General features: G+C 39.6%; 1 protein-coding gene across 2 annotated transcripts in view; it reads right to left on the bottom strand.

Annotated features, from left to right (window-relative positions):
- mtcl2 (microtubule crosslinking factor 2) overlaps window positions 1-15,664 on the bottom strand; it is a 37,948-nt gene extending 22,284 nt beyond the window's left edge. Inside the window, exons 1-3 of one of the 2 annotated variants that reach the window (XM_088608428.1) lie at window positions 14,376-15,664; window positions 11,678-11,902; window positions 6,874-7,032 (exon numbers count right to left, since the gene is read on the bottom strand). In XM_088608428.1, coding sequence (XP_088464554.1) covers window positions 6,874-7,032; window positions 11,678-11,902; window positions 14,376-15,293 — 1,302 coding nt within the window. In that variant the 5' untranslated portion in view covers window positions 15,294-15,664. The remainder of the gene's footprint in view (window positions 1-6,873; window positions 7,033-11,677; window positions 11,903-14,375) is intronic. The other variant, XM_088608427.1, reaches the window with a different exon arrangement.
- Between the last annotated feature and the right edge of the window lie 5,238 nt (window positions 15,665-20,902).

The raw sequence follows: 20,902 nt of genomic DNA, 5'->3' as shown, positions 1-20,902 counted from the left end.
CAGTCGAAGTCATACTTAAGAAGCTTAATTGTGATCTTATTAATTATGATAGCTCAACCTATTACAAATGTCATTATGCCACGCTTCTGAAGATAATTTTTTTTTGCATTAATCCACTGCCAGACATCTTCTGAGATTGATGCTGTTGTACAGTTTCAGGGCACACAGTCAGGGTTTTACAGTGTATTCACTGACTTTTACGGTGTAAAAGAATGCATCCATTGTTACAATGATTAACTATAACTATACATAAATGTTATAGTGTGTAAAAACATGAGAATTCTTGATGTTTTGAGGTTTAGGGTGTCTTGAGAGACACTGAACAAGTTTCGAAGCTCCATAATAATGTGTATGGGAAGCAGAAAGGAACATGGGTTAATGGGTTGGAAAGCAGTGTGCTGATTAAGGTATCACGTAAAGGGTTTAATTTATAATAATAATAATAATAATAATAATAATAATAATAATAATAATAATAATAATAATTGCTTACACTTATATAGCGCTTTTCTGGACACTCCACTCAAAGCCCTTTACAGGTAATGGGGACTCCCCTCCACCACCACCAATGTGCAGCATCCACCTGGATAATTAATTTGCTTATTTTCTAAATTTGGAACAGGGCAAAATCCCACAGGATTGACTCTGGCAACACTGGTTGTGCCCTATACTTGAGCACAGAAGGAATTATGAATTACTTTCTCTCTTGTGGACATCTGTTCTCTAATGTGTTTTAAAACTCATCACATATCCCTGCTGATGGCCACAGGGGACTCATAAGAGAAAAATCAGAATACCCCTTAACAGAGTTACCTTAACTGAGTTAGAGCTTTATTGACCAAAGTTTGCAGCTGTTTGTAATCTTAAAAAAAAACAGTTATTAGGGTTATCTATAAGCCTAACTGGACTGAGGATCTCCAGTTATAGACCACAAATGGGCTACACAACAAAGGAATTACAACATCAAGCAAGAAAATGTGTTAAACAATGTTTCTTGAGAAGTCAGGCAAGGGAAGTTTTATCATAACCCAATTGGCTGAAGAAGTTCAGCTCCTGACTCTGTGTGGCTGCCCAACCAAGGGCAAGCTGGAAAGATGATGATGGGGTGGGGGAGGGATGCACAAAGACAAATGTGAGAAGGAGAGAATTTACTGTGGCATTTATAGCTTTTCAGGAAGTGACATCACGGAGAATCATGAGTTAGTATTGCAGAAGTGAAGGAAAACTTTGTTTCTGTCATCTTTGTTCCTTAAACACTTCATATACTGTATCTCTGTTTTTTACTTCTAGTTTGGCCTGCTTATCTCAAGGGTCACTTAAAAAATTCTAAAAATCTATGTGGACTGTGTGCTTCAGTTTATATAACCTTTTATGTAAGTATTTCTCTTTATTAGTGCAAAAAAATACTGCCAGAATGCATTTAACTGTGAGGTTTGGGAAGGACCATTCAGAGTGCACACAGAATGCCAGTACAGATGGTTTTGTTCTCCTCTGATACACTGTCTTAAATATATTTCCTCTGCAATGATAGCCAAGCCTTTATCTAGTTTGGGAGATTAGTTTATATCAGCAAACAACTTACATAACAGGAGACATTTGCAGCACAAAACTTTCATTAGATACTGTAGAACCTCTGAAATGAATAAAGCAGATTAGCATTCTCTGGTATTTACAACAGAGCATCCTCTGTCAAAAGTTTTCTCTTCACAATATAAAATTGTAAAATATTTTCCTAGTTGCACCTCTACTGATGTCCTTTTTTTAGTTAGTCTCCCTCAAAACGTTTGCATTTGTGTTCCTATCTGATCCAAATCCAAAGTAACATTAATGTTAGCTGATGTTAAAACATGGAAATTGATTTCAAATATCCACAAATTTACAGTGTGTTCTCATTCATATGGTTTAAGAGTCTAATAGAGGGTTGGGCTGAAAGTAAACTGTATGGGAGAATCTTTCTAGCTATAAAACGGAATAATTGGAAGTTGCTTATTTTTCAGCAGTGGTAGTGGTGCAGCCTGTCTGCACTGTGTGCTATATGAGTGCCAGTACCGAGGCCACATTTCATAAAGGCAAATCCACAGCCATAAATAGACAAGCAAGCATTTGTGTTCGTCGTCTGACTCAAGAGGGATACAAATTAAACTGCTCAGCAATAGAACAACCAATCCATCGAGACCTTTTTATGTTACCTAAATGTTACCTTATATGTGCACCTTATCATGAAAAAGAGGAAAGTGAGCTATATGTGTACATGTACTGTATATCACATGGGGAATGGGAAGGAAATAGTAAAGAAGTTGTAAGTTGGATCAAAGTCAGGGTTCTGTCAAAATCAAGATAAGTATGTTTTAATTTAGGTAGAGAAAATATCATCAGTATACAACCCTGATGTTTTAAGACTATATATACTGCTCTAAAGTGCAAAGACATTTGTTTAAAAACCCAGCAGTGTCAATTTCTTTTACATCATTCTTCTTTAAAAACTTATTAAGAATGTTCTTTCTGAAGAACTGAATTGAAGATTTCCAAAATATTTAACATCATAAATCAGTCTTATGCCCTCTCAAACGACTCCCCTAAATATGTGATAAGAATACTATATATATATACAGTTACAAAGTGGCCGTTCAACCAACAATTGTGTGGATAAACCTACCAGCACATATTCATCCAACTCTGAGTCAATAACTTCCTTTATGGTAGCTTTTCAACTCCAGTATCAAGCCTGTGGAAACGGGGTTAGTGCTCAATACTCCTGTTTCTGTCTGGAATGCTGTCCAGCCATGTTTTTCAATATTCTATCTGCAGTCCATTTGGTTCAGGAAAACTGACGTTTTAAACATTAAACCTATAAACCTTAAGTCGGCTTCATGTTTATAGAAGGCGTTTAAGTCTTGAATAAGACTTCAAAAAACAAGATGTCAGTCCTTTCTGCAACAATGAGTTAATTCCTTTAAATCCTAAACATACCACTGCAGGTTGAGCTTTCAGTTGTGGTGGCACAGCTATAATGATTTCACTGTTAAGCAGAACGATACCAGTGAAACACAGGTGGACAAGGTGTTTGCAAGGGGAAATTACAACATGACAAGGCACCAATGTGGAAGCTACAACACTAGCTGTCAGCACACCCCTCTGTTGGGCCTCTTTCAGTTTTGTATAAAGTAAGAGCTCTCCCTGGGCTGTTGGTTTCCTTTAACAGCACCACAGATGCATAGGAGAATTATGTTGCTCAGTTCAGCACTGGCAGCCTTGAAAAGCACTTCAGTGATCCACTCGAGATCTTAAGCTATTGATAAAAATGATAAGCGGTCAAAACACTGCACTGAAAATGAGGGCTGGGATTTTAGAGGGCGTGGCTGATTTCGTGATCTTCCTGACTGATGTTTGATGTGGCAATAGTGAAATTATGGGTTATCTCTTACCTCATGTGCTGAACCGCTCAGAAGTTCTCACAACCCCTATTTCAGTGCTTTATTTCAGGTCCTGGCATGTATTCATCATTGGTTTAAATCCTTCACCTACCTATTCCAATGAAGTAATCAGGTATTAAAGATTTAAAACATTTCGCTCTGCTGTTTTCACCTATTGTGTTTAACACAAAACCTCCATTCTGATTCCAAGTCAGATTACTGTGGTCTTGATTTTCCTGCCCAAAGCCTTAGATAATTTCAGCATAAGATCCTAAACTCCCAAAGGACTCATTTTTCTGAAGATATCGACCTAGATATTCAGCACGGAGAGCTAACTAGGCTCCTTCATGCTCTTGTTTGTGTCTTAGAGAGCAATTTGCAGGGGCTCCCTCTTTTTCTGCTTGACATTTCTACCTGAAGGGTTTTCCTACATTCAATGTAAGGATAATCAATCCCAGTCTGCAAAACTGTAGTGTATTAATTATCAGCCTCTGGAATACGAAATCATCACCAAGCAAGAGAACAAAGAAATCATATCAAATACTGTAGTTCATACATGTTTATGTTACTTTCAGCCATCTTTAATGATGTCTGAAATTAGATGCTACTAAGAAAACGCAAACTGATTTATTCAAATATCTTCTACCGTCTTCGGGTCATGATCGATATTCTCAGTAGTGAACTTTTCCCTTCAGACATAATCTATCTCAGGTGGGCCAAGTCATTAATCCATTGAATTGCCACCGAACCCCACTGGACTTCAACATCCTGATGAAACCAATTCCATGTCAATGACTCGGACCTGAAAGTAATTGTTAATTTCAGCTAAAGCCCACTTACTCAATTTTAATTAACTGATCAGCATCGAGCTGAGGTGCCGCTGCGAGGCTATATGGGTTATCGATTAGACTTGTCCGTTAGTGGTGCAGTATGAAAAAGGAGAAAGTTCAGGGCTCTCCTCAGTGGTGCAGGTAAATGGGACATGAAAATGTATAATTTTATTTTCAGTTGAGGATGCATCTTATTATTTATATATAATATATAATATATAATTTCCTATTATATAAAGTCCTTAGGTAAATCACAAAGGGGAACAAAGCAACTTAATATGAATACTGGAATCATTTACAAAGCACAATTAATATTTTTTCTGTCTTGAGTACAAACCAACTTCAAAATGAAAACAAAGCTCCTACTGAGAAATACTGTTACATCTTTCAATAGAAAGATTATTATAAGCAAAACAAATACAAAAACAAGAGACACTACTGCCAAGATATTTAAATTGTGTATTGTTGTCTTTAACTGACAAAAGGCAACCTACCACTTGACAGATAATCACCCCTGTGAGCCCACCTACAATCATTTAAGACATCGTTCATGACCTTCAACGTGAACACATGTCATTTTTTCTTTGTCTCCATGGTTTCCAATTACAGATCCTTCATTAAATCCCACAGAGCAGCCTGCATCAGGACCACCCTGCCTCTTTCATTCCTGCTTAGGTGATGCCGGATAACCCTTCTGGTCTAATTCTCTTCAAAGCAGCCTAACAAGCCGAATACTAATGAACGCAAGTCGAAATGAGGGAGGAACATTTCAATTTAACACCCTTTCATCTTCAATTCCTCTGGGCTCCCTCTTGCCATTTCACCGCCACTAAACACAGGCTCCGGGTTATGAGTGCATGGTTAACATTCTCTATAGCTTCATCATTTTTAGGAGAACATAAATTAGGGTATGGTTTTATTTCTAAAAACATAAGAAAGGGTACAAACAAGAGGAGGACAGTTAGCCCATCTATTTGATTTTTCACTTGCAAAGCAAAGCCATATTTTTTGTGTTTTTCATTTTATGCCCACCGAGCTAGAAATCACAAATAGTCATTTTACACCTCTCCATAATGACTCCTGAACTGCAGAAGGAAAACAAGGAAGGGCAGATGCCCAGCTATCCAAGCTGTTCATCTTTGTGACATGCTGCGGGCTTCACAGTTCCCGACAGGACAGTTGGCGCAGACAGAAGCAGCAGTGCATCTCTCGCCAATCTCAGCGCTGGTCTGCAGGACAACCTGCCACGCTAAGAGAGCCCTGAGTGACTAATCCCAGCCACAGCGAGGTGCTGCCTGTTGTTTATTACACCTTGGGAAATCCCACCAGTCGTTTTGCTGCACCCAAAAGCTAACCACAGGCTAACCAGACTGCCTCTGCTCCCTCTGCACCTAAATCAGCAGAAGCTAAGGGCACTGGCTGAACCTAAGCGGTCTAGCGTTGCTTGGGATTTGCTTCAGTGTCAGTAGGCTTTGAAGCGAACGCAGCAGTCTTACAAAACAATAATTGCCGTGCAGGTTTTACAAGACTGCTCCCAAAATCTCACAAGACCCACGCAGCTGTTGTGTTCTAATAAGCCACCACCCCTCCCCCCTTCTTTCCCTCAGTACTTGACATTGAGACTCTGACTCTCACACTCTGGGCTACGAGGTCTGAGATGTGCTGTTGTTCTATTTTTGCAGCTGGTTAAAACTTGAGCAGTTGGAATGGACACAGACATTCTTACTGGGCGGGATCTTTTACACAACCCACAGCAGTGGTGCCCATCAGAGCTTCAGCTATTCCAAGTATCCCAGCCATACACTGCTCCACCCTCCAACAAGCAGCAGTGCTCTCTGCCCACTGCAGAGAAACAAAATCCAAGACAACAGTCATCTGCCCCTATAGATCAGAATGTGATAGAGAGAAAGGGCATTCCTCTGTATGTTAGAGCCCTGTCAGCTCACTGGGTGTGCTCTCTTCAAAGCTCTTTGTAATGCAGCCTTTGCAATACAATCCATGATCACAGTGAATGACATGCTGTCAGATGAGCCACAACCAGATCTCTACGCTTGAGGACACATGGAAATACAATCATGATAAAGGCTGCATGGGTAGAAACCTTAAGACATTGCTTTATTTTATGCAGTACCTTTAACAGTAAAGTGCTTTACATACCCAAAAAGCAACTTTCATGCTTAAAGACAATTGCAAAGCCAAAAACAATGATAGATGTTTTGATATCTTGAACGTAAATATAAGGTATTTAACATTGCCTCTAACATGAAATATGGTGCAAGGACTCCAAGACAGGAGTGATGAGTTCACTTGTGTGTGACCTGCGTGGGTTTTCTGAATATATTGCTTGTCATTTAATTTTAGTCACTACTGAAACTAAGGAATTACGGTCATTCTTTGAAAGGAAAAAAACAAACAAACAAACAAACAAACAACCTGCTATATAAGAACTGCAGTTGGACAGCACTGAAACATCTATATTGGTATCAGGTTTAACATTTCTAACCATAATTGAAATGATTAAACTTTAGACTGCCTCACTATAATTAGAATACAATACAATTATAACTCCAACCTGACCTCCCGTCCTGGCTCAATTTGTTAAAAACAAGTAGCAACACCACACGGCCTACCTCTTTCACCTTGTCCATCTCCGCTTGCAGGACCTGCTTGGCCACCTCCAGGTCAAGGAGCTTCTGTCTGAGGTCCTCGTTCTCCTGCTCCAGCCTGCTTCTCTTCTTCTCCACCGCATCCAGCTCGTTGTGGAGGCGGATGGACACGTCTTTTGCCACCTGTGAATGGACGCCCAAGACATGCAGCAGTACTGGTAAACAGACAGACTCACCATTACAGCTAACTTCACTAAAACTGAGGGCTTGCTACAAATAAGGCCAGTATGTGTCCAGAGACGAAACTAAAGTGAATTGAGGGTAGAAAACCTTATTTACCACATGGTGACTGTTGATTAAATGCAATATTTCTGAGTTATCTTGCATTCAAAACCATTAATTAGGCATGAACATTACCAAATTAATGATATTGTAATTGTATTGGACTGTTCGATGATTCACATGTCTATATACAATATTTACACAGTTTTAAGCTTGATTGAATATTTCAAAGCAGAGAATTAAATTATGAGAATGCAATTAAAGGAACTAGCATTGAGACCGAATTATGGATTTCATTATGCAGTGGCATTAAATATTGCTTAAGAGGCTCTATGATAACTGCACAGTCATGTGATTTGTAAAATTTTCTTAGTTTAGCTGAGAGTCTAATTACAATGAAGTTTAAGTCTTAAACATTCCAAAGAAAGTTAATGCTGCCGTCTCCAAAACTGCATGTGTATGCAGGCAGACAGCAAACATGTTGGTAAATTAAAGTGAACGAATGGTTGTCTTATTCAGTCAGGAGAACATATGATTATTATGTGCAGTATGATACAATCCCTCAGACACTGGAGATGAAAAGTCTTGTGAAATCATTTTAAATGAAGCATAATGTCAGGTCAGAGCATGTAATCCACCATTTGCCTCTGCTATTATAGTTTATCAAGCAAGTGGTTGTAAAAAAAACTCCTAATACTGCAGATAGCCCTTGTATGGAGGCAGTGAGCTGTTGTGGGAGTTACAGAGTCCTTACAGTGAACTACTGTACAGCTCTGCACTTTCTACATCAGGACACGTAAGGATAACTACAAAAACACCCAATGTTATTTAAAAGACTTTATAGGCTGAGGGCAATGATGTCCCACTACAATCCAATGTGCTTTTTACTTTTCAGGGCATGTCAGAAAATTAATTCTGCACTATTTTAAAAATTAATCTCACAGAAACAGTGGTGGAAGTACAAAATGTCCCTGGGTCTAGGTTACATAAAAGATTAATTGAAAAGGCCCATATACTATTGCATTTGTTGACACTGTGACCTGTGAAGGATCTTCTAGGAACACAGTTTTTAATGTAATTTATAAGTAGGATTTAATTTAAATTAAATTAAATTAAATTTAAATTATAAGTACTATAATATAGTAGTTATTGCATGTATACAAGTTTTAACATTGAAGGGAGAAAAATGAATTTTCAACACAAAGGGGGCATGCAAAAATCTCCAGGTATTTGGGATAGTCTTGTGATCAAATGATTGCTAACTTAAAAACACCTTAACAATTGTTCCAGGTCTTTTAGATCTGCCAATGATAAACTAACACGACAATAAAGAAGTGCCTATTCTACATACACCAAAGAACAGAGCTGATATTATTCAGTGGCCACTGAGAAATAGAGTGAGAAAGGCCATACAAAGTACGTTTTTTTTACTGGATATAAGGCAGTGCTCCGCTGCAGAATAAATTCATTACTGCTCACAATGTGCCTCACTGTAATTATCCTGTAAAAACACCACAGGGACACTCTTATATTTCATATCCAAGAGGGTTAACAGGCTCAGTCTTCTTTCACTTCTGTACACAGTAAAAGAAACAGACGGCCTGGATTGTAAAATCGCTGGTCTGTATTTTAATAGGCTGTGACTCTTCCAGAGTGTTAAAAGGGTGCTTTATAGCAGTTGCACACTTTTCCAGTAAGTAAAAGCCTTTTGTCAGGGGAACGAGAATAGACTATTGAGATAAACAGATGAAAAAGAGGTGTTTTTTTTGCTTGCTTCATTTTTCACGAGGTGTGGCTTTGACATGCAAATATATATGTGTGTGTGCTATGAAAACAGTGTGTTTTGCTTGTGGTGCCAGTGCTTTATTACATTTCCGCTGACAAACAGTTGCATTTGAATTTTTGTAGCTATGCTGTGGGTCTTGGAATCGGGATATTGGGAAATTAAATATCTGTGTGGTTTCAGTCTTTAACTGTGGCTAAATACTCTGACAGCAAGCAGAGTCAGAAAGCCATGGGACCCTTTTCATATCTGTGTTACTGACCCATCAGACTCTTCTGCTTCTGTCTAAATTAGCATTACAGCAGCTGTTTGCTACAGCAACACAATTACTTTTCAGTTAATTTTGTAATGAAGAAGGACATTTTGCTGGGACTGCAAAGAAAAACTTGTCGAATAGCTTTCTTTTCTGTTTTTAACAACAGTATTCTTTTTACAATTAAATGGTTCTGATGTATGAAATAATACAGGTTCAGAGTTTATGGGAATAGAAAACTGGCAAGCTCTACTTGTAAGAAGTCAATAGTGGCTGGCAACATTGACTTAAACGTCTTTTGCTACATGACTTTTCTTGGCAAAATAATAAATCATGCAGGGGCTGAGACACACAGAAGCCACAGAAACCAATTTGCTTTGAATAGTGTTTCTTTCAATGCTCACTGCTGTGTAATGTAACACATGGAGCTATTTCTCAGCATTGCATGGTCCCAGTTACCAGCTGTTGCAATGAAAACGGAGCTCTAACCACACAGATTCAACTATCTCCCGCTACTTCATTCCACGTGGTGAGTAACTGGGATTATCCACTGGACATTACCAGCTAAGAATACTCCCTACAGGAAATACTCCAAACAGGAGTCAGGCAGGATTTTCGATTCTCCTCTCCTTTTCTTAATTAACTGTTGCTCTACTGAATATTATTTTAGAATGTTGCTTATTCATTTATAACAAGAAGTCTTAGTAACACAGAATACTTTTTCATGCATTCTCGAGAACAAATGAAGAAAAGAAAAAAATGCACAAAGGGAAGCACAGACCGACAGAGCATGTCTTTTGTGTAATCAGTGCTTTAAGTAAGTTTACTTCCTCAGAGAATTTCTTTCGAACTTTTCTGCACTTTTGTAATATTTCTTGGAATTCAGAAGTTGATCATTCCGCATTTTCTTTTTATCTGTCACATGTGCGTCCAGATGTTCCTAATGGCTCTCATGAAACACATGAAGGGCAGGAAATGGACGCAGTCTACCACTTTCACTATCCTCTGATTCTTACAAACCTCAAAGGATTTCTGGAGGGCAGTATGGTATTTGATATGGAAACTTCAATCAGAGTGTGTTCCACACTTCCATTCATAGTGTATAAACAATTGTGCTCTGTAATTAGCCAGGTTGAATCCTTCTAAGTTTTGTATCTTTAAATCTGTAATCTTTAAATACAATAATAGCATCTAAAATCTCCAAGGAACTCCATTTTCCAGGGTTGACAGCAGAAAAGCACATTGTCAATTTAGATGATCAGTTTTCTGTTATTTGTTCCTGGTTTCTTATACATATGCAGCTTTGGGATTAATTCATTCCCCCCCCAAAAATTTTTTTTGGGAGAAATGCACGGAGTCGGGTTGTGTGAAGAAACTAATGTCTAGTGTTGCAGAGCCTTTAGGGGTGTTTTAGAGAGCTCACAAACCAAAATTATTTACTGGGTGTTGCCCACGTCAATGGCCCTTTAATGTCTTCCACAGACAAGGCTTCCTTCTGTGATTTGCTCTGGCTGCTGTGTCTCAGTTCACTACTGAGTCAGTTCAGCTAAACAAAGAAGCACAATGTTTGGATAAGTGGATTTTTTTCTTCTCACAACTGCATCATTTAAAATGAGGGACAGTAACAGCAGGCCTAGCCTCTGGGGGATGACATCATCACCAAATTTCTTCCTTTTAGCATTTTAGAATGGCCACATTGTATTGCTACTTGCAGTGCAGCACGTTATAAATAGCTGCCTGCACATACTGTCAGAGAAGTTTTGGAAAACGGAGCATTTCATCTAACCTGTCTGGGCTTCTTGCAAACATTGCATTCTCATAATTCATCTGATACAGCTAACACTGTATTGTTTGGTTACTCTAAGCAGATAGCTAAAACCAATTCATCTTGCTTTAACATTTGTCTTTAACTTGTATCATTTGTAGAGCTTGACGCTATATGCTATGACGAACATTTCCAGATTCTGCGAGGACAGAATCTAAATCCAGGTTTCCGTTTATTCAAAATAAACCAGTTTGGTTTACATGTTCAGATTTACTGTATTTTGAGGAAGAATTAGATTCTAAGCCACATGATGGAGTTGCAAACAAATGTGTTATCAGATGAAAAAAGGCAGTTCTGTTTAAAAAAGTGATATAGTACGCAGACATAAGATTCTCGCCATAGAAAATAACACTGATATGCTCCTTAGCCCATCATTTAAGGAGCACTGTGCTGTGTCATCCCCTAACATCATGCACTGGATTTGTGATTGTATTTTTTTCTAGTAAATTGAATCTAGAAATAGAAGCATAAATAATTCAAAGTCTAAGCCTAGCCAGAAACCTTTCTGAGAAAAAAAGACTGTGTTGGTAAAATATTAAACGAAAGCAATGGGTATATGGAGAGAACGGACTAATAACAATCACACTGGCCCTCACAGATAAAACTATTCTGTTTTGGATTGGCACACGAGATCGGCCGAGTCAAAAGACAGCAGGCAGCTCCAGAGAACGCGAAGGAAAAGTACCTTGACGTCCTGTTCCAGGACGCGGATGAGCTCCCCGTCCACCTGGCCAGTCTGGGCCACCCGCAGGCTCCTCCGCTCGGCCTTGCGCAGCCGGTACTGCAGGATGCGGCACGTCTTGTCGGCCTGGTCCAGCTGCTGCCTCAGCTCCTGCAGCTGGTACACGTCCTCCTCCATGTACACGTCCCGCATCTCCAGCATCTCCGAGCGCAGCTCCTCGATCTCATCCTGCACGCGGCACACAGGGTGGGGGCACAGGTTAGGATGGCTGGGCTGACTGCATAGCCAGAGGGCTGCAGGTTCAAATCCCAGCTGAGCCACTGCTGTTGTACCCTTGAGGAAGGCACTTCACCTGAACTGTCCCGAGTAAAACACCTGGCCGTATATATAGGTGCAAATGTAAGCTGCTTTTGGATAAAATCATCAGCCAAAAATAAATTATCCATCAAACTCTTTCTACTCCCTTGTTTATAAAGCCAAGTTATATCCCAGCATGTATCGCAGATTTCTCACTAACTGCAATATTGTCCATTTAAAAAACTTGTTTAACTGGACTTACTGTATAGGGAACAATATCAAATTGAAGATGTAGAAAATTGGAAAAAAAGAGATCTGCTTTCAAGAAGTGTGCCTTGACTGGATGAGTTCTATTGCCTTTTCTATAGATTTGGTGATCACATGGTTTAAAGTCATTGAATGCTTGAGTTTCAGTGGTTTAAAGTAGTCTCCTGCTCAATACTTCACAAAGGTGCATTTAGGATATATTTCTATATTATATACAACATATAAAGGCTTTTCCTATGAGTACCTTCACTTTCATGATATACACTTAATAGAATCGCACAGTTTTTGTAAAGGTTGATAAGAATCAATGAGGTAATAGCACTTCTGCAGGACAAAGTAGACTAAACAATTAAATGGGAGTTTTTCTGCAACGTAGCTATTATTGCTAATAACTTCTGTGTGTACCCTGCAGGCAAGCAATTGAGCTCTAAATAGCTGGGCATGTGCCTTGAAGTAAAAGCAATTTCTCAACAAATTGCATCCTTTGAAACTCCCATTGTGGGAGCTATCTTGATGTACTAGTACCTTCAACCAGAGACAGCCCACAAACTGACTTCACAGGTTGGATTGAAGACCGTGTGCTTGAATTTCATTTGTGTGCTAATGCACATTTTCAATTCAAAATATTTAACTGATTTAGGGACACATCAAAAGATTTTACATTAAAATATGTGCTTATTCCTTCTATTCATCATAGTATCGAAAGACATTACTGAGCAGTTGTTGTTTTGTTTTGTCCACAGAATCTGTTCAACCATGCTTACGGCCACAGTCTGATGAGCACATACTGTATAATGGTATCTGAATTGGGTTTACTTACAAACATGAAAGTTTTATTTAATTAAAATGTCAGTTTTTGCATCGTCACAATGGGGATGCAATACAATACAATGTTTGGCTATTGCTTTCCAAACCATTTTGGAAACCATTGCTGATATAAAATCCATGTAATATGTTTACCTCTTTCTATTGGATAGAGAAAACCACATAAAGCATGCTATATCCAAAACGTGTAGAAATGTTCACCCCGCTGTCTCTCTCTATACTGTATATTCCATAATATCAGTTTGTACAATATGGACGCATTAGTAGAAACCACCCCAGTCCCTGTTACAAATCCGTAGTAATAGGCAAGATAAAGAATTTATAAGGCCGAATGTGTAGTGAATAACCCTTTTATCTCGGGCTACAGTAAGGCTCGCTGTCATACAGTACGAGTGAATGTAGGTCACTGCAGCGCGAGTCACGTGGGTGCCTGATATAAACAATAGTGGTGTTGGCTGCTAGACGCCTTCTACTGCAGCATCTGGAAGAAGGGGATCGGAGTGCACATCTGCATTGTTGAAAATAAAAAAAAATTAGGCGGTTGCACTTCACACCGCACGAGTTAACTGGAAAGGCCGAGGTTTGGCATTGGATTTCGCCCATTGGGCAGAATGGGCAAATGCCTCCCTCATCCTAACATTCTCTCCTAATAAGAATGGTAATGGAGTGGCTAGACGAATGAATTTAAAGTTGTAACACATTACAACGTGTTGCAGCACTGCCGAAAACAAAGCATAACCTATCCCAAGCAGGCATTTGGTAAGCGTAAGTGTTTATTTCGGAACTGTGATATCTTTTTTAATCCCTTTTTAAACTGCACTATTATACACGATATCACACTATTATGCACTTAAATTAGTGATAACTATTTCAAACAAATCCTTGTCTGGATATTCCCTTTTGCCCACGTAACAGTACCGTTATTTTTTTTTTAATTTTAAATGAAAACACTTATTATACATATGTTAACATTTATTGTATAAATAAATCATTTTGAGTCGCCTGAACGCTATTTATATCTGTTCAGATCTATCCACAGTGATACTATTAGATGCCACAATGCAATTACAGGAGCTTTACCGTTGTCGCATAATACGATAAGCCAAGCTTTTAATCCCAGATTCACACGGTATCTCCGATTGCAAGTGGGGCAATTAATTTTCATTGATTTGCGATGTATAGTCGAGGTACACAGTTTAATGTGAAATTCTGGCACAGTGCAAGACAGAGCTTATTAGCATTTCAAGGAGTGTGACTGCACACTATATCAAAACGGCAATGCATGTAGAGAGAGGAGAAAACCACGTCTTACTTTTAAATAATCATTTTCAGATCTTAGTTCTTCGATCTCCCTCACAAATTCCTCTTGCATCCCATCCATAAATTCCTCCGTTAGGTCGGAAAACGCCAGGGAGGTGCTGACATGCAACCGGCTGTCGAAGGAGGCAACAGATCGCTCATCTCCCGGAGAAATGCTCTCTTCCCCGGTCTCCACTCCCAGTGAGAGTCGGTCCTTGTCCAAGGGGTTCTTCCCAGTTTGATCTCCCCTGTTAGCCTTGTCAGATATCCCGTTCGCCTGGCCCGTGCCTGGCTTCTCGCCATCGGCACCCCCACCCCTGCTGCTGGTCTCGGTGTCGCTACTCAGAGCGTCGGTGGAAAGTTTGTTTCCTTCGGAGGCACAATCGGAAAGCTCCGAGCTGCTATCAGAGGGAGAGAGCTTCCCAGGGGCGCAGCCAGAATCCTTGCTTAGATCATCAGATGCAGTGCTGGCGTCGGATATCTTTCTCCTCGCAGACTTTGCCGATTTATTCCCCGATTTATGAGACCCAGAGACAGACGGCGTGGATTTTCCAGGCTGTCTGCTTTTCTCCGGTTTCAGCTCTTTCCCACTCCCCGGGCAGCGCCTGGATATCCGACTGCCTAAGTGAATACCACCGGTCTTGACGCTCAGAGTCGGGGTGCCGGAGCCGCTGCCGCTCCTAATTTTAGCTAACGACCATCCAGGGACATCTTTTGGTCTTGCAGGTGAAGGGGCTCTGTTGACTTTCTTCTTTCCGCTGGTTTGAGGCGGTTGGGAAGTCGGTTGCTCCTGAAACGTGGGTGGTGGTGGTTGTGTCTGCTGACAAATGTCATCGTTCCCTTGTCCGCTATCCATTTTTTGCCTCTGCCTTCTTTCTTTGAGCAAGACAAAATGATTCGGCAATGTCGCATCAGCCTTTGTCTTTGTCATTCATTCCCCTCGAAACAAGCAACAGACAGCAGGAAACCAAAGGATATCTTACTCCCCAGGCAGGGTGATCGAGAACTTGCGAGACGAGCGAAACACGGTCAAGGAAGAACTGCTTTGTTAGATCTTCCCGTTTTTTTTTTCGCTGTTTGTGTCGGATAATTCCCTTCGGACTTTTTTTCTCTCCCCTTTTCTTAACACGCCTTGCTGTTGCGCCTCCCTTTTCCCTGTTCAAAAGGCACCAGTAGCAACAACAGCAGCCGATCGGGGTTTTTCTCCGCCCAGCAATCGTGGTCTGTCTGTGACGATCCAGTCTGGGCTCGGCTTGGGCCCTAGAGCATCATACTAAAGCTGTTCTCCTTAGTGCATTAACACGGCACAAGAGCGACCTCCCTCTAAGGTAACACAGTATAACCAGGAGGTATCATTGACATTTCTAGGAGCAGAACTCCCGAGCAACCAGCTCCTATAAATTATTTACCAAATCCCGGTGTTACATCAGGTGATGCGTAAAATAATGTCAAGCAGCAGTATTCTAATTTTAAACGCATCTACGTTAAATCTGTTTGGGTGCAAAATAGATATTCCCTCTGCCTTTCGTTAGTAAAGTGGTTCTATATTTGCTACAGCAGATGGCTTTCGATATTAATATGTTTTAAGAGATTAAATTGATTTACAAATAGATTTCTCTTGATCAGCAGTTGAGGAGCTATAGTTAACGCTTACGTCCCCAACAACAAATGGCAGTTACATTTTATTGAAAAGCATACCCCGTGTAAGTTTCGAGGGGTACTATCAACAGCAAAACATCTTTAGCTTATTTTAAAATCCTTAATATTTTTCATGTTTCTGAAATGCTGTCCTTTTGCTTGTACCCTTGTCCGGCAGTAGATTGTTAGATTTCACCGAGAAATAGGCGACTGCAGCTCTGAATGGGAGGGTAAATGTAGTTTCCACCCTCAGTTTTTTTTAAACAATTAACTGTCTTATTCTTTTTTTTTTTCCTCAAATGGCTAGATATGGGTTTTTGGGCATGTTGTAAATATGTCAGATTTGCTGCCGGTGAATCCTGTCTACAGGACGGAGAAGGCAGTGTTGCGGTCTCAGGAGCTACACATCCTGAAATCACATATGAATGCTGAAACACCCCCTGGTATTAGCGTGGAAAAGTCGTTTTAATCACCAGGTACTGTGTCCTTTTACACTTGCGTTGCGCCCACGCCTCTCCTGTTCCCTTGTTTCCTCTCCTCAGATTTCCTTTCTTTTTTTTCTCTTTTTCTTTTCCTTTCACACCTACTCCCCCAGTCCCCTCCCTTCCTAACCCTCCCTGCTCATTTCCATGTTTTACTCGGTCTGCTTGCTAGTGCTTCAGGACATTTTACTCCCTTTTGTTCAAAGACATACCCCTTGGATTTATATAGGCTATTATTATATATATTTATATATTTTATTACGTTTAGTGAATATAGGGTTCTCATTTACTCTTATACCATTGTGTAGAGCTCCTGTAATCTTGTCTTTTTTGCTTCTCTTTGTGCTCTCTCTCTAACCTTTCCTTTATTTATGCTTCACACCTTCACACCTGAGCCACCAGATATAATTCTCATCAGTTCCACATGAAGCAAACCACCCATATTATATGTACAGTGTGCGCTATTATCACACTCTGATTTCCTCTTGCTGTGTCGGAAATAATTCAGGCCTTTTTTAGAAGGGATAGAGAGATATACACTTTTGTGCATGTCAGGATAGGTTCAGTCTATTTAAATAATACATTGTATTGATAATAGTGTTATTAAGAAGGGTAGAACAGGGTTGTAATATTGAAATGTTTCACAAGCAAAGTAAAATACATAATTGCAGAGGCATGGTATATGATCTTTACAAAATTCTAACTTTATGACAATGTCATACTGTGTGATGGAAAGATGTGTGGTGCTTAAAAAAGCCTTATTCTGACATGATTTATTGAATGGCAAATTAATGGTTCAATGAACATAAAAGCTATTAAGTAATGGAATCCCTTAATAATTAAACAGTAATTCCCAGGACACATGGTAACTTATATAGGCTCTTCATGATTACAACATAATAGCTGGTTAATTGTGACACATCAGTTATACCGACCTTGTAGAATTGTAAGAATTGTAACATAGGTTATTGTCAAATTCCTCAAGAACATCATGGATAGGTATGACAATATCCCCTTTTTTCTGTACCGAGGTCTCAAAGTGATCACATTTAATGAAATAAAAAAACTAGATTATGGCCAATAAGTGTTGCAAATGGAACTGTGTTGTGTTTAATATTGTTGCTTACAGTAATTGTGTAAATTCCACCTTGGAACAAAACATAAAGGAGACAATTACTGAATGTCAGCTTCTGACACAGGATAAATGCTCACTTTTAACATTCTCATACCAGTCAATTCCTGACAGTGATTGATTAACAAAAGTAAATAATTACATTAAAGGCAAATTAATCAAGAGTTCAGTTGGGATAAACAAATCAGACGTTACAGGAGAACTCCAGGATCACGACTCGGAAGCAAAACCAAAAAAGAAAAGACACAGAAACAAAAACACTGGAGGTAAGAACAAAAAGTTGCCATAAATGTGCTGGGAGTTTCAGCATATTGTACGACCCTGCAAGAGATACAACACAGTCAAGGACCAGCAAGGAAGTGAGCATAAATTAAAGCAACAAGTGAAGGTTTATTTCATGCTGAAAAGAGAAGAAAGGAAACAAAACATTCAGTTCACTAAAGCCACCTTCTTTCTTATACTTTTGCCATCATAACTCAATACCAGGGCTAATATTGTATAGGCCAATGAAAATTAGCCAAGAATCGTATACACAAGAATAAAATGTTTTAACAGGCTAAATGTGTTTTAATATGGCTTTTAAGGAAGAGCTGTGCGTGGGTGGAGTAAAGATAGCAAGACAAAGAGAACAGTACAGAGATGATTCCATTCAGATTTTAAAAATCCAGGTGTGTTACAATATTTTAAACCCTGTACATTATTTGAGATGTGCATACATAACAAATGAGATTTGTGTACAATAATGGGCTTTGTGTTATTCTCATATACATTTCTCTTATTATATCTAAGAACCTGTTTATGATATAGTTATGCTGTAGGAGCAATGGTTATTAGCTTTTTGGAAGTATACACTATTGTTAATGGCATAAAAAGGCATCTAGTACTGCCTATCAAGACCTGGTAATATATGCATTGGGGAGTATAATTATGGGGTTCTATTTCATCTCTTCCCTGTGGCTGACTGGAGCCTGTTGGGATCGCGCACTCTGGTGAGCTGATTTAATGGTGTTAGTGGAGATGTCACGGTCCTGATGAACGGCATCCTGCAGTGCAAACATGTGGAGAGAGACACATTAAAAACTGCTTTTGAAATTTGATATCAGCAGCTGTCACCTTGCGCCCTTCTGAGGAACTAGATTTTCTTCGCTATTCCATTTTGTGATTTTACCATTTTGATCTCACATTGTAAGCTTTCAAAAGGAAAGAAAAAGAAAAAAAATGAAACAACACATTGGTTTATGAAGATATTAGATTTGATAAAATGTGCATACAGACGTAGTCTTCTTCTGGAAAAAGGAACTCGAACAGATACTGTAGCTTCTATTTACCCTATCAGAAATAATTTGCAGTGCACTTTATAGGATTTAAAGCACGTTAAATTGTCAGAAATTGTCAAATTAATTTTTGTTATGCTGCACTATATAGAGGATTTCCTTCTTTAATGTCTGACCTACTGGAAAGATACTGATTCTTGCCAACAGTTTCCTTTTGTTGAGAAAGACCAGGTTCTTTAACAGTCATTATAGTCAACAGTACTCTATCGCCATCTAAGGGATATTCTCCAAAGTGTAAACCTTTGGGCTTTGTGGGTGACTCGTTAATGAAAGCAGCGATAAGATACTGTATGCAATCCCAGTGTCTAATGATTTCTGTTGTCTCTTGTCTCTTAATAATAATAATAATAATAATAATAATAATTGCTTACACTTATATAGCGCTTTTCTGGACACTCCACTCAAAGCGCTTTACAGGTAATGGGGACTCCCCTCCACCACCACCAATGTGCAGCATCCACCTGGATGATGCGACGGCAGCCATAGTGCGCCAGAACGCTCACCACACATCAGCTATCAGTGGGGAGGAGAGCAGAGTAATGTAGCCAATTCATAGAGGGGGATTATTAGGAGGCCATGATTAGTAAGGGCCAATTGGAAATTTGGCCAGGACACCGGGGTACACCCCTACTCTTTTCGAGAAGCGCCCTGGGATTTTTAATGACCACAGAGAGTCAGGACCTCGGTTTTACGTCTCATCCGAAGGACGGCGCCTGTTTACAGTATAGTGTCCCCATCACTATACTGGGGCATTAGGACCCACATGGACCACAGGGTGAGCGCCCCCTGCTGGCCCCACTAACACCTCTTCCAGCAGCAACCTTAGTCTTTCCCAGGAGGTCTCCCATCCAGGTACTGACCAGGCTCACACCTGCTTAGCTTCAGTGGGTTGCCAGTTGTGAGTTGCAGGGTGATATGGCTCTTGTTTTCAAAAAGCATGTGGTCAGGTTCGATATCTGAAGCACTGTCAGTTATACTACGAAGGAACACACCGTGTGAAACTTTGCAAGTTGAAAGTAGGAAAAAGGACTAAAATGACATTATCGTTGTCCCATAGCACTGATTCGTTAGCGGTGTGTGTTTTAATGAGGTGCAGATTATTAGTAACTTTATAGAATTCCAGCATTCAAAAACCACACCGAGATGTGCAATAAATACCATGAAAACTTTACACAGAAAGGCGCTCGCTTCCAAAGCGTTAACCATTGTTTATGTGGTTGCTATGCTTTGTTCAAGGAGATCTGTTAACAATAGATGAAGCTCTCTGTGCTTTCACTGTGAAAAAGTAATAAACGACAGACTCGGCACTGCAATTAATACATTCCTTTCTCACTCCTTTTAGCTTCTGAGGGTGGGAAAGGCTAAACTGGTTTGTCTGTTAAATCTATATGAACAGAGTTCATATAGACTGAACAGATAAGCCTAAGAAGCAGAGATGAAGCTTGTGACTGTGGTAGATCTTATGTAATTATGACCAGTGAAAACTTTTAACTCTGGCTTATAATTCTAGTCTTTGTAATTGTGGTTTCATAGACTACACTATTTTACAAAGTTTTTAGTTTTATAATACTGATATCAACACAATATTGCAAGATTATTTATTATGAATATGGCCTTGCTCCATACAGTATACAACAGCTTGTGTTACTTTAACTTATCTCTCTGATCCCCATGTGCTTTTTCAGAACATTAGGGCAGCTGCAGATGAGATTAAATCAATTGGCCCATATCTCTCAAGTCCCATAGCCAATACATGGAACAAACACCTCCTCTCTCAGAGGTAAGAAGTCCTCTTGAAACCTCTTTTGAAAATGCATAGGTTAGAGCAGACAATCAAATCTAACCTGCCTGTCTTTGGGAGGTGGGAAGAAACTAAGGTACATGTCGAAAACCCATGTGAACATGGGGAGAATATTCCAAATACATGCAGGCATGAAATGGCCAAGAGGTCACT

Source organism: Lepisosteus platostomus, chromosome 15 (assembly GCF_059453375.1).
Source record: "Lepisosteus platostomus isolate fLepPlt1 chromosome 15, fLepPlt1.hap1, whole genome shotgun sequence".
Classification (NCBI taxonomy): domain Eukaryota; kingdom Metazoa; phylum Chordata; class Actinopteri; order Semionotiformes; family Lepisosteidae; genus Lepisosteus; species Lepisosteus platostomus.
The sequence above is the reverse complement of the archived record's forward strand: the minus strand, read 5'-3'. Positions and strand labels throughout refer to the sequence as shown.